The sequence below is a fragment of the Lagopus leucura genome, unplaced genomic scaffold (genome assembly GCF_019238085.1).
Source record: "Lagopus leucura isolate 7727_CA_CO unplaced genomic scaffold, USGS_WTPT01 Super-Scaffold_1, whole genome shotgun sequence".
Lineage (NCBI taxonomy): Eukaryota > Metazoa > Chordata > Aves > Galliformes > Phasianidae > Lagopus > Lagopus leucura.
Genome location: NW_024962250.1, coordinates 6,210,108 through 6,222,798, shown reverse-complemented (window position 1 = coordinate 6,222,798; position 12,691 = coordinate 6,210,108). Strand labels below are relative to the sequence as shown.

General features: G+C 42.7%; 1 protein-coding gene across 4 annotated transcripts in view; it reads left to right on the top strand.

Annotated features, from left to right (window-relative positions):
- NR1H3 (nuclear receptor subfamily 1 group H member 3) overlaps window positions 1–12,314 on the top strand; it is a 28,014-nt gene extending 15,700 nt beyond the window's left edge. For 3 of the 4 annotated variants that reach the window (XM_042870363.1, XM_042870355.1, XM_042870371.1), the window contains exons 2-10: window positions 1,110–1,358; window positions 3,166–3,432; window positions 6,199–6,407; window positions 6,695–6,874; window positions 7,264–7,363; window positions 8,565–8,678; window positions 9,501–9,595; window positions 10,002–10,076; window positions 11,066–12,314. In XM_042870363.1, coding sequence (XP_042726297.1) covers window positions 1,241–1,358; window positions 3,166–3,432; window positions 6,199–6,407; window positions 6,695–6,874; window positions 7,264–7,363; window positions 8,565–8,678; window positions 9,501–9,595; window positions 10,002–10,076; window positions 11,066–11,467 — 1,560 coding nt within the window. In that variant the 5' untranslated portion in view covers window positions 1,110–1,240 and the 3' untranslated portion in view covers window positions 11,468–12,314. Of the gene's footprint in view, window positions 1–1,109; window positions 1,359–3,165; window positions 3,433–6,198; window positions 6,408–6,694; window positions 6,875–7,263; window positions 7,364–8,564; window positions 8,679–9,500; window positions 9,596–10,001; window positions 10,952–11,065 lie in introns of those variants that run through there. The other variant, XM_042870373.1, reaches the window with a different exon arrangement.
- The last annotated feature ends 377 nt before the right edge of the window (window positions 12,315–12,691 follow it).

Genomic DNA, 12,691 nt, shown 5'->3' with positions numbered 1-12,691 from the left:
GGCCTGGGGCAGTAGTCCTCTGCCTCTCCCAGTCAGCAGTGCACTGTATAAAGCATGTCCCTGTTTACCTGACGTTTTATGTTTGTGCTGCTGCACAGCCTTTTGTCACCTCCCCTCTTCTAGAGAGTGGCACACTTCAGTCCTGAACTCCATGGGCCAAGTTAAACTGGTCCTGGCCTTTAAGGCAGTTGCTTTTTAAATCAGTTAATCCTTTTAGCTTGCATTGGTAAATCACAGAATTAAGATCAAGTGATCTGTATGCATGTTGGAGCAGATAAAGGTGTGTTTATGCTAGCAGTTTACATCAGTTTCACTAAGTCTTTGCAATCTCACTAGTAAGACTTTTTTTCTGTTTGGGTAGTAGAGCTTTTTGGAAAAAGTGGTGGGATTCACTTTCCAGGTTCACATAATGTAGTGTGGAGTTAGTGCTTTATAAAAGGATGGTTTTTAGTATCATTTCCAAGTCCTGGAAAAGGGTGTCCCCAGAAGGTTGGTGGTGAATGTTTCCTGAGAGTGGCATAATGGCCAGGGTTTCCCTTAGATATGATTCTGGTTTTCTGTTTATTTTTATAGGTCAGGGGAGGATTACTAATCCTCATCTTTGATGCATCATTGATCCTTGGCACAGCCTTCAGCTGTTGCTAGTAATAGGGAAATTAGTCGTTGCTATATCAGTGTATCAAAATTGGCTTTTACAGTTTTCTGTGTGCTCTGGAGTTCATGCAATAAAATCCAGCACAGCTGGCAGTAATGAGTAATTGGTTCCTGGAAGCTTCAGCAAAGGCCTCTGGTTGTGGAGTTTGGAATTTCCCTCTCACATGCTTGGAAAGATCAGGGCTGAAGTCCCCTGCTGGTGCTAGCGGTAATGGAGGTTTGTCCTGGTTTGATGTGACAGTAAACAGTTTTGTGTCCAAGTGTGCTGTTACTGTATTTTAACCACAGTTTGTTAAAATATTATTTCAAGGGAATAAATATTGATAAAAAACAAAGTTAATTGTCTCTTAATAAGGAAACAATCTTGCTGCTTGCTTGCTGTTCTGTAAGATTTGGGGAGTTAACAGTCTCAGTAGCTGAAATCTTGCCTCTTTTGTCTCTGTTTTTCTCCACAGGTACTTCCTTTCTGACTTTCAGTAGCAGGGAAAAAACTAAAGACCTTGAAGAAAGTTGCCTGCTGCTCCTTACTCTGCAGTAACAATGCTGCAGAGATGAGATTATAGCAAGCCCTTCCTGTGTGGCCTCCATGGGTCCCACTCAACTCAGCACACAGGACCATGGGAAGAGGGTGGCAAGTGTATTTGAGATGGAGGAGGAAGGCCTTTCAGTCTTCTCTGGCTCAGAGAACCCCCCTAAGCATGCAGGTATGGAAAAACTCTTATTAAATGCTTACTAGCTAAAGGGATTCCATTCTTTAAGCTGTAAATAATACTGATACTTGGAGAAGTTCTAGAGTGAGTACTGCTACATCTGAGACACCAGAGTTGAAGACTAGAATCCATTACTGGTAGTTGAAATTAATGAATGCTTTACAAAAGATGCAGGAAAGTCATGAAATGTAGAGAAAATGGTTAAAGAGTGAATCTACTGAACAAGGAGGACCATAATGAGAGGCAAAGGTACCAAGATGATGGTCAAGCTTGATGCATCTCAAGCTTTGATTTTGCAAAATGACAATGATAAGCAGTATAACTAAAATGCCTAATGTTCAAAATGGAAAATAGTTTCCTTAGATGAAAACTGAAGCCTGTTTGACTCAGTGAAACAGTCATAAGGATGGTTGTCAGATCTTTAGGTAACTCATTAATGACAGTCAAAAGATTTGTGCCGGATGGATTCATCATGTGCAGTTATTGGTTTACTTTGCTGTCACTCAGAAATCTGAACGTGATTCAAAACTTTGTCAAAGTTTTTTTGCCAGTTAATATATGTGTAAAAGGAGACTGAGTAACTTGAAATAAATACAGGCATTGCGTAATTTATTCTTTTGTAAGAGATGGTGTGAAGAGAAGTACAGTAAATCAAGAGAGGAGAATATCAGAGGCTTAACCTTTCTGCTGACATTTTCCTGATCTGCACTGTCTGCAATGAGATGTGCATGCCAAAGTGAATGACCTGCAGACCTTTGCAAAGTCAATGGAATTGAAAATCAACACCAAGATGCTTAAGTCTGAAAACCAATATGAAGTGAAAAACACTAATAATAATTTCTGAGCCTTATCAAGGCCGTTCTGCCTGTATGGTTTATGAAAGCTGCCATAGAAGGATCTATTACATCAAACAGACAAAAAAATACATGCACTGAGCTGCATAGAAGAACATGCGAGATGACGACATGGCTAGAATTAGTGGAATGAAAATGGGGATGGCTAATAAGGAGGGAATGCACAAAGAACATCAGAGAGCATTTGAGTAGAATGCTTTAGTATTGACTGGAGCAGTCCAAAGATGTTTTCAGAACATGCATTTTGTGACAGAAGATCCATGAGAATGAGGTAGGAAAAACTGGGAACTGCTGCACAAGACCATTTAAAATGCAAGGCAATAGTGAAGACTTTTTTTTTTTTTAACAGAGTAACAAGATTCAGCAAATGGAAGAGTGAGAATGTTTTAGTTTAAGGAGAGAGGAGCAATCATCTTGAAAAATAAATGATGGCTTTGGGGTTACAGAAGTTCCTAGAGCTCACATAGTGTGTGTCAGCTGCTTGACCCTGACTGCATGGAGTCGCTGTCTTCTATCTTGAAGGCTTTCCCATGTGTTCAATTTTGAAAAGACTTATTTTCTGTGCAATCTTGAATTTCAGGTCAGTTTTCAGCAGCTATTTGTTAGGTGCTAAGTCATTTCTGCTGATGGAATGTACGGAAGAACATCGGGCTTGAGCACGTTTTTATCACTTTGATCTGCTCCATAGTAGGGTCAAGTGTAAAGCTATGTGTGCTTACATATTTGGCACGGAACTGTTTGGATTATGTCAATACATGGTTTGTTGCAGAAGATATGCTTGCCCCAAAGGAGTGAAAAGGGTGACTTTTCAGCCGCGTGTGTAGGAGATGGTGGGTTTGAGCGAGCGTATTGGTCGTTGTAAGGAATGGGGCCATCAGTTGCAAATGCCATGCTTCCCTCTTGTGTGTATGTGACCGTTTGGTATTTTGCTACTGTTCTTCTCATAGAAAACCCCCCGCTGAAGCGGAAGAAGGGCCCGGCCCCCAAGATGCTGGGAAATGAAGTCTGCAGTGTGTGTGGGGACAAGGCCTCGGGCTTCCACTACAACGTGCTGAGCTGTGAAGGCTGCAAGGGCTTCTTCCGCCGCAGTGTCATCAAGGGCGCCCAGTACGTCTGCAAGAACGGCGGCAAGTGTGAGATGGACATGTATATGCGGCGCAAGTGCCAGGAGTGCCGGCTGCGCAAGTGCCAGGAGGCAGGCATGCGGGAGCAGTGTGAGTGCAGGAAGTGGTGCTGGGGGGCGCCGGGATGAGGGAGCAGGGGTGGGCGGGTGGCCAGTGGGGGTGGATGTAAGGGAGAGGACAGCGTGAACGTTGGGGAACACATGTGAGCCATGCACGCTACAGGCTGGATTGCGTGTGAGAAGGTGCTGGGAGCTCAGCGGGGATTACGTGGGGAGGTGGGGCTGCTGGTGAAACAACGTTGATGTGCTGAGATCCCTGCTGTATTCTTTTGAAAACGCTGTTTGGTGAGAAATCACGGAGTGTGACATCAGAGGAAAGACTCGCAGCTGAAGTTTACACGTTCTTCAGTATGCTGTCTTTTGGTCTGCGTTATGAGGTTTGTCGCCATGCTCTTAAAATGCCAAAAAGCACTTCCTGTATTCACCTCGTGACAGAGGTCAAGGGCAGAGCCACAGTACTGCAGCTGTGTTTGTGCAGACTCAATCTTGTCGCTGCCTTTACAGAACTTAGTTATTTTTCTCACTGGACCATAAGGCTGCTGTTTCTGAATATTCAGCAGCACTCCTGCTTGTGTATCAGAAACAGCACTCCCCTGACAAGGTTCCCAGGTTTCACCCCTCTCCTGACCAAGGCTGACTGAGTAGATGCTCACTTAGAATTAATTTTGTGTGAAGTCTCCTTTTCTGACCTTCAGCAAACAGAACTGTGAAGAACGTAAAGTATTTCAGAAACATCTCTAAAATATACTCCTCAAAAACATTAAGCCCCAATGAGCTGCAGCAAAAAAATGTGCTTTTCACTTTTTGCAAGCTGAAACACAGAATGCTTAACGTATTTAATCTTCCACACTGGTTTGGATCAGCTTTATGTAGGCTGTCTCTGCGCTGTTTCCCCCTGCTTCTGAGAGCTACAAAAAGAGATGCATTTGAAAAATGATTCTGTAAGGCTGCCTGCCTGCCCTGTTAACTCTTCTGTTGTAGGTAGATACTATTAGAGAGCCTGATTATGTTTCAGTGTTTGCTCATTGTATTTTGGTGAAGACAGAGGATACACTTCAGCTCAGGAAAACTATGCTGGAAGGAATAATTGGGTCATTTTATCAACCACTTGTCTTGTCAGCGCTGTAATCCATGCTATAAATTTGCCTTGTTAATCGTGACAAAAAATGAGATTTTTGTTTCCCAGCTGTTTACTTGGAATGTCGTTCGCTCTGCAAATTGTTCGAAACATTCTTCTAATTCCCAGACTGAAGGGAATTACTCATGGCTAGTTTATTTTTCTTAAACCAGCATGTGCCGTGAGCTTTGATAGCTCCTCCGTGGAAAACTGAGTGGCTCAGATTACTTGGAATTTGGTGTGGTGAAGGAAGCATGCACATAGGCAGTTTGCAAGGTTTTCTGATACTTGGTAACGTGTTACTCAGATATAAATTCTTCTGCGAGGGACTGTAATTGCCTGAATCAGTCTCTTCCGTTCTTAAATTCATACTGTGAGTAGCGTTCTCTGATCTTGCAGGTCATGTTTGATGTGGTAATTGTACTGAATGTCTTTGCTGTAAGAATTCTCATTTTGTGTATGTGTGTGCATGCATGCATACCCTCCCTTATTTTGGAAGTCTGGGATAAGGGTTCATCTCAGCTTGAATATATGCTCTTGGGTTTTCCCTCTGATCCTGTGTATTGTCCACCTCAGAACACACTGTCACAGCAATTGCCTAGTTCTCGCCTACATGTTTTATCAGAATTTGTTTTGAGAAGTTTATACTTGTTCAGTTTTGGGGCCTGCCTTCTTGCGTAGCACTCATTTTTCATTGTTATCTCTGCATAGAAAATGACCAAAGCATTTTTCAGCAAGGTCAGGCTTTATTTTTTATTGTTATACTTGTTTTTGAACAAATACAGTTTTATTTCCAGTCTGCTTTCTGCATTTTGTTCATTTATCAGTAGCTCACAGGGTGATTTAGCTATGGCCTGCAGGTAGTTTTTGCAGCTCTGACTTAAAGAAACAGCAGAAATCTACATCAAAAATCTTTTTTTTTTTTTTTTTTTTTTTTTTCCTATTAACTTAGTTGAAGGCATCCAAATAAATTTAATGAGCAAATGGTTTGATAAGACATTCCAGAAGGATACCCCAGATTTGTTTTATTTTCTACTGTGTTGAATCTAAATAGTATCACTCTTTAACTTCATGACTGAAGACTTCCAGCCCTACTCAGAAGGGCTTACATTCCTCCTCAGTGGGATTTATACAAAGCTGTCCTTTCTTTATTCCACTTGCTGTACATTTCTACTGCAGATGGGCTGTGCAGAGGGTTGTCCTTTCATGGTCTAACTCCACCTAGTACTGAATCTGGCTTCTTAAGGAGAAGATTAAATGACGCAAACTGTTAACTTAGCAGTATCAGAAAAAAGACAAAACAACAGGATTATATAAAATATAATGGACTCATCGTGATGTGCAGAGAGCACCTCTTGGACTATGTTATATGATATTTTGGGAAATTGCTCAGAGGCAAAAGCCATTTCTGACGTATGCAGGACAGCATGATGGGAGCTTCATGTGTTCACTGTCCTTTGTGAATGTTTGCACGAAGTACAATTAAAAGAAAGGCAATGGAACAAGTGGAGAAGAGAGCGAGACACAAATAAGTATCACTGTCTGTATCCTGTACATGAGTGTACATAAGCCAGATGCTGGCAGCTGGAACCTCTGCTTCTCCATCCGCAACGTGCTGCCCTGTGTTTAGTGTGGTTTCACTGTTCCTCTATGATTGATCTCTGGCTGTTCCTATTGTAGATGTTCTGTCTGAAGAGCAGATTCGGCTGAAAAAGCTGAAGAAGCAGGAGGACGATCAGGCGCGGACAGTCGTGGTGCGTCCAAACCCTCCACAGCCACCAAGTCCTTCCCACCAGCTGACACCTGAACAGTTAAACATGATTGAAAAGCTTGTGGCTGCTCAACAGCAGTGCAACCAGCGCTCGTTCACTGACAGGATCAAAGTGACGGTAAATACTCTTACCAGTGGAAATTTATAATAGCAAGAATAATAAGGAAGAAGTGGAATTACGAGGAGTCAGGGTTGGGGTGAAGTTTTGGGTAGAATGGAAATGCTTGAGGCATAGTTCTCTATAGAAAAACTTACTAGTTCCAGTGTGTCTCACTTATTCTCTTTGTTCGCTTCCTCTTCTCATCCTTCTATTCTTTTTTCATCTTTCATTTTATGTATACATACATACATATATATATATAACGTGTATATATATATATATGCTGTCTCTTTTCATTTCCACAGCCATGGCCCCAAGTCCCTGACCCTAATAACCGTGAAGCAAGGCAGCAGCGTTTTGCTCACTTTACAGAACTTGCAATTATCTCTGTGCAAGAGATTGTGGACTTTGCCAAGCAACTACCTGGCTTCCGGGAGCTCACGAGGGAAGATCAGATTGCTTTGTTGAAGACATCTACCATAGAGGTGAGAGATTGTCTCCACAATAGTATATAGTAACAGAGACAAAAGAGTCTGGATTACCCACCTGCAGAAATGGTTTTACATCCCTTTTTTTGGGATGGCAGGCTGAAAGAAAGACCTCTACTCTGTAGTGAGAGGCTATCCTGGCAAAGGGCCATGGAGAAGAATGAGGAAAGAGCACCTTGGCACTGGAAAGCATTATAATCTGTTCCCAGGAGGAGACGCTGCAAAGGATGCAGCAGAATTTACATTGGAATTTTGAAGTATTCTGAGAGAATTACACTTGGGGTTTTTCTTTTGTTTTTTTTCTTCTTTTTTCTCTCAACTGATTATTAATACTGTGATGTTCTTTCCTGTATTCAAGTGTATCTAACTGTGATCTCTGGTTTCAGGTGATGTTGTTGGAGACATCTCGGCGCTACAATCCAGAGATTGAGAGCATCACTTTTCTGAAGGACCTGAGCTATAATCGGGATGACTTCGCCAAAGCAGGTGCTGCATTAGACAGGTGTTTCTTCCTTCCCTGTCTTGTGTTCTTTCATCTTTTCATTTTTCATGTGGCTGCTGGAAATAGTGTGTGTGACTTGAAGTTAAATCAAGGATTTAGAACAAGAGCAGCTTTTAACAGAAGGATCATTGCAAAAAAAAAAAACAAACAGGGAATAAGCAAGAGCCGTACAAAGAGACTGGGAGCAAGGGAGGAAACAATCTGGTATCAGGATAAGTGAAAAAGAGTGGTGAGAGTCATGTTGCTTAGGGATGATATAGATATGGTAGAAGGGATTCAAAATCGATACATTCTCGTAAGAAGGAGCTTTAGTGGTCCACAGGACTCAGAAGGTCAGCTGCTGTGATTCTTTGTACCTTCCATGGACAAGTTTAGGGTGTCTAGGCCCTCCAGGCTGCTGATGGCTTTCTAGGAGCTTACTGCCACATCACGCCACTCAACTGCACTTTCAAACTTTAACGCTCAGTTTCTTATGACAAAGGTTCCAAACTTAGGAAACTGAACTTTATTTCTTTTTCAGCTTTTAGTAGACATTTTTCCTCCTTGATGCTCTTCATGGCAGCTTTTTCTTCGGGTTATTAGAAAGACAAAAAGAAGGCAGCCAGGGAGATTCCCTCCATCTTGCTCTTACGTACTACAGGACATGAGATTTGGATGGTATTCTGGGGGGAAAGGCTTAGTTTTCAGCATGCTTTTACATCACATAGCACAAAGGGACACGATATGACAGTCATCTGTATGTTATGACAGAATAAATGTGATTGTACTTCTGCCAGGCCGTTATCAAAGAAGGTGATTCTAAGTCTAGACCAGGATCTTCCCAGCTCTCCCAGGTTTTTAAGGTAAAGGAAATTGACTAGTGCAGAACTCTTGGAACTGCCTTTTCATCTCAAGACTTCAGATGAATCAGCAGCATGGAATTAAAACTTTGTTTGAAAGCAATAGGGCTGCCAGGTTTGAAAGAGATGGTGGTGTGGAATAAAAAGCATAGATTTTAAACTTGTGGGATTTTGTCTTTGGGATAGATTTATCTGGAAACTGATTGTGTGTCTGCCTGCCTGTCTTCCCTGCTCCCTGGCATGCTGAGTGTGTTTCTGACAGTTTATTCTGTGAGATGGAGAGAGAAAGAGAGAGGAAGCAATTGCCACTGCTGACCCTTACACTCTTCTCTTCTGTTTGCTGCAGGTCTGCAGTTTGAGTTCATTAACCCCATCTTTGAGTTCTCAAAGGGAATGAATGAGCTGCAACTCAATGATGCTGAATATGCACTTTTAATCGCCATCAACATTTTCTCTGCAGGTAAAAAGGCAGGGAGATCTGAAAAGCTGCAGCACTGACTTGCAGGGTAAAGGAAGCAGTTAAGGAAGATGATGGAAACAGAGAACTAATAGAAGGTGTAAGGTCTTACGATGAATGACCACATTACTACTTCTGCTTGGAGTATTTGTTATATTCTGAATCTTCCAGTGCTACCTCAACAGTAAAACGGATTCTTCTCTGAAGATGTGTGTAGCAAAATCAGCCAGTATTGATGTACCTCATTTAAAAACTGCTATTTTACTGTCCCCTTAACATGTTTGGTATCTCTGAAGTGCGATGGGTAGCATGGCGTGAGTGACATCTAGTGGACAAGTACAGGTACTCTGAGAGAACAACATTGTTCTCGGCCAGGAAAGGGCTCTGAAAAGAAGCTGTCTCTGCTCCTTGCATGTTTTTTCTGTGTCTTGTGACCTGAAAGATCAAAATTCTTTATTTGTTCTTGTTTTTGGACTGGCTTAGCTGCTGGAGAAACTTTCCCATTCCCTCCTGAATAACTGCAGCTTTTCATCTTCAGTTAGTCACAAATGTGAGACAAAAAAGGTATCTATATAGTGCTTTTTGGTCTCTATAACTTTCTACCCCTGTAGGAATTGGATCTGATTCCCTGTACGCATTAGACGTGATTGAAAAAGAGCAGTTTGAGAAAACTGGCATAGCTGCTGCATTCACAAATGACTGTCCCAGCTGTGCTGGGTGAATGCTAGATGAGTTTCGGGGAGAGACCTTACTGAGGCTAGACCAGGGTCAAGTCTAGTAATGCTGCCTGTAGCAACATGCTTATTTCTAACCTGCTTTTGGTAGATCGACCGAATGTGCAGGACCAGTCCCTGGTGGAGAGACTACAGCACACCTATGTGGAAGCCCTTCATTCGTACATTTGCATCAATAGACCAAATGTAAGTGTCTCACCGGACATCCCCGCGATGGTACAGACTGAATTTGTGTTCATGCAGGCCCAGTTCTGACAGTTAGTGTCAATCAGATCTCTTGTTGCCTGTACTGTCATGCTGTTCTCTTCTGTGGCTATGTGATAGCAGCTGTAAATGGAGGATTTATGAGCTGTCACAGCCTGCAGTTCTGTACTGTGCTCTGTAGTTAGCTAGCATAGAAAGTCTGGAGTTTTGGGTTGTAATGTTGTATTTGTGTTTTTCCACACGGCTGCCTCCAGGATAATGCTGTTCTAGGGAAAATTGGGATTGTGTGTAATGCATCATCCACTGTGCTTTGGTGGGGTTTGTTAGTTTTCAAAAGCCAAAGTTTTAGCATGGATTTACTAACAGCTGTCAATTTCTGACCCTGCAGGATCACCTGATGTTTCCACGGATGTTAATGAAGCTGGTCAGTCTTCGGACACTAAGTAGTGTTCACTCTGAACAGGTGTTTGCCCTTCGGCTGCAGGACAAGAAACTTCCTCCCCTGCTCTCAGAAATCTGGGATGTGCATGAGTGACTGCATGCTCCCAGGGCACTGATGTGCCGACATAACGCCGTGTCCCAGCCTTTGCTAACGAGAAGCCAGCCTCCCCTCTCCAAAGCACTGAACTCTGGGCTAGGCAGTGCAGAGAGTGACGAGCTTGGGGTTTCAATGTTGTAATGAGACTATGCAGGAGGCAGCTGGGGTAGATCAGATGATGGGGGTTGGTTTTGATGTAGTGCCCACACCCCAAGTGAATAATATGAAACATCTGAAAACGGTAGAAATGAAGACTCTCCACACACATACACCTCTTTCTTCAGTCTCTTTCTCTTTTCTAAGCATGTCCTGGGGATTTGCTAATCGATCCTTTCCTCTCTCGTTGATTATGAAAATGAATTTGCAGGAATTTGCCAAACCCTCTCTATTGAGAGTAACCCAGCTCAAACGGCTTATGCAGGGTTCCCAGTGTACCTGGATCTGAGGAGCTCAGGGAAGTCAGTGTGTATGTTCTAGGGGTTTCACTGGGTTTCCTATAAATAAAAATATCTTCTATGTGCTGCCCTTTGCAAGGATTTCAAGAGAAGTAGCTGTTATTTCCTTATAGTGAGACTTCATCTCTAGAGGTGCCCTTTCATTCTGGCCTTCCTTTGGAAAGAGGATTCCTCTGATGTTGGAGCTAAATGATCTTTAAGGTCCCTTCCAACCTAGGCCATTCTGCGATTCTAATGTGTAGTGCCCTTTGTCTAACAGGGAAATCCTCTGGGTAGGGAACATTTGTACACCAGAAAAATGTCAGGCAAAAAGTAGAGAATTTATTTTTTTTTTAATGTAATATATCACAATTCTATCTCATGCTGATTTGCAGCCAGTTCTCTTTACCTTTGTCTTGCTAACAGCTGGAAAACTTTAGTTCAAAACAAATCAGGGCATAGATTTTTTTCTGTCTTTAGGGGTGGAAGAGAAGAGAGAAAGGTGGGAAGGACTGGTACCTAGGCAAGGTAGGTGTGGTGGAAGGATCTCCAAAACTTGCAGGAAGTTGGAGCATATGGCATGTGTTCCAAGGTGAGTGTGAAGATGTATCGGCCAAGGAGAGAGGACACACTGCTCTTAGTGAAATATGTGGGCATTGCACAAGCTGTGGGCTGCACAACTCTCAGATCGTGGGCTGCAGGAATATTGAGTGTTACTTCCTCTGCTTGCATCTTCTTCCTCATGCCAAAGTCTTTCCAAGGTACTTTCTCAAAGTTCCAGTGGTTATGATGGGATATGGAGGTCCCTGCTGTATGAGGAGTGCCAACTGCTTTAGAAGGACACTTGGGTCCTGTATCCTTCCTTCACGTTGGGCGCAGTGAGAGCCACGCTGGATTTACGCCCCGCATTCTTAAGTATCCACATCCATAAGTATTCTGGGACTTAAAGCAATACTTGTCTGACAAGAGAAGCATACTGTTCCAAAATATGTTCCTTATTTACCAAGAAACAGCATCTTTAGGGCTGATCTCAGAGATGTAACCTGAAGTATCCTGGTAGTTTGGTCTCATGAGTCTTCTCTGTCATAGGGGTCTGTTTGCTTGCCTGGTGAGCATCCCAAGAGCCTACATTCACATGGCTCGTGTTGGTTTTTTTGTTGGTTTGTTGTTTATTTTTGGCTGTGTATCTGAGCGCTATGCCCGTGGTGAGGGTATTGTGTCCATTTTGCACTTGAGGTTGGTCCCTTGCCACTGGCCTTCACTCTGCACCTTTGTAAAGCACTTGTAACAATCCGTAAAATAATCTGTTGTTTTTTATAACTCATTGCAATTGAAAAAAAAAAAAAATAAAAAAAAATCTTGTTTAAATCTGTATTTTTAACTAATCTGTTTGAGAAATGTTAATGTTTATATAAAAGAATAAAGCCTAATACAGGATTTCGACATTCTCTGATGCCATCATTAGACTGGAGGAAGGTGGAGTAAGTTCTTAGTGTAACAAACTCCAAGCTAATAAGAAAGTGAGGATATAGGTTGGGGAGAAGCAGGAAGTAGTGAAATAAGCAGTAGTGCAATGCCACGCAGGTCCTTTGATCTTCAGTGTGGGATTTTACACAGGTAGGAGTGTAGGGACATTTTACACAGGTAGGGATTTGACACGCAGGAGGGTGTGGGTTCACCCTCCTATGTGCTGTAGCCAACAAATGTGGATAAAAGTGCATGTTGTGAAGACTGTTTATTACCTATTAGCTATACCCTCACTTCGATTTGTGGGCTGCATTCAGAGTTTAACCATATTATTCCACGTGCTTCACTCTACTTTTTATATAGACCAGCTCAACAAAATTGAAATACAGGTCCAAGCTGATAGCTGCTCACCTGATGCTCACAGGGAGTAAGAGGAGGAGCAGTGAGCAGAGCTGGGAGGCTAGACCAGCCTTGGATGGATGAGAGGACAGCTGGGCCCTGCTGCAGGGTCTGGTGACGAACAAGGCTGCCAGCAGCCAGAAGTGAGGCAGCAGTGAAGTTGCTGCCTGGTGACAGGCACTTGCTTTGAAGCTGCAGCCTGAGCTGCTGCCATCTCATTTTTTATTAATTTGAAGAAAA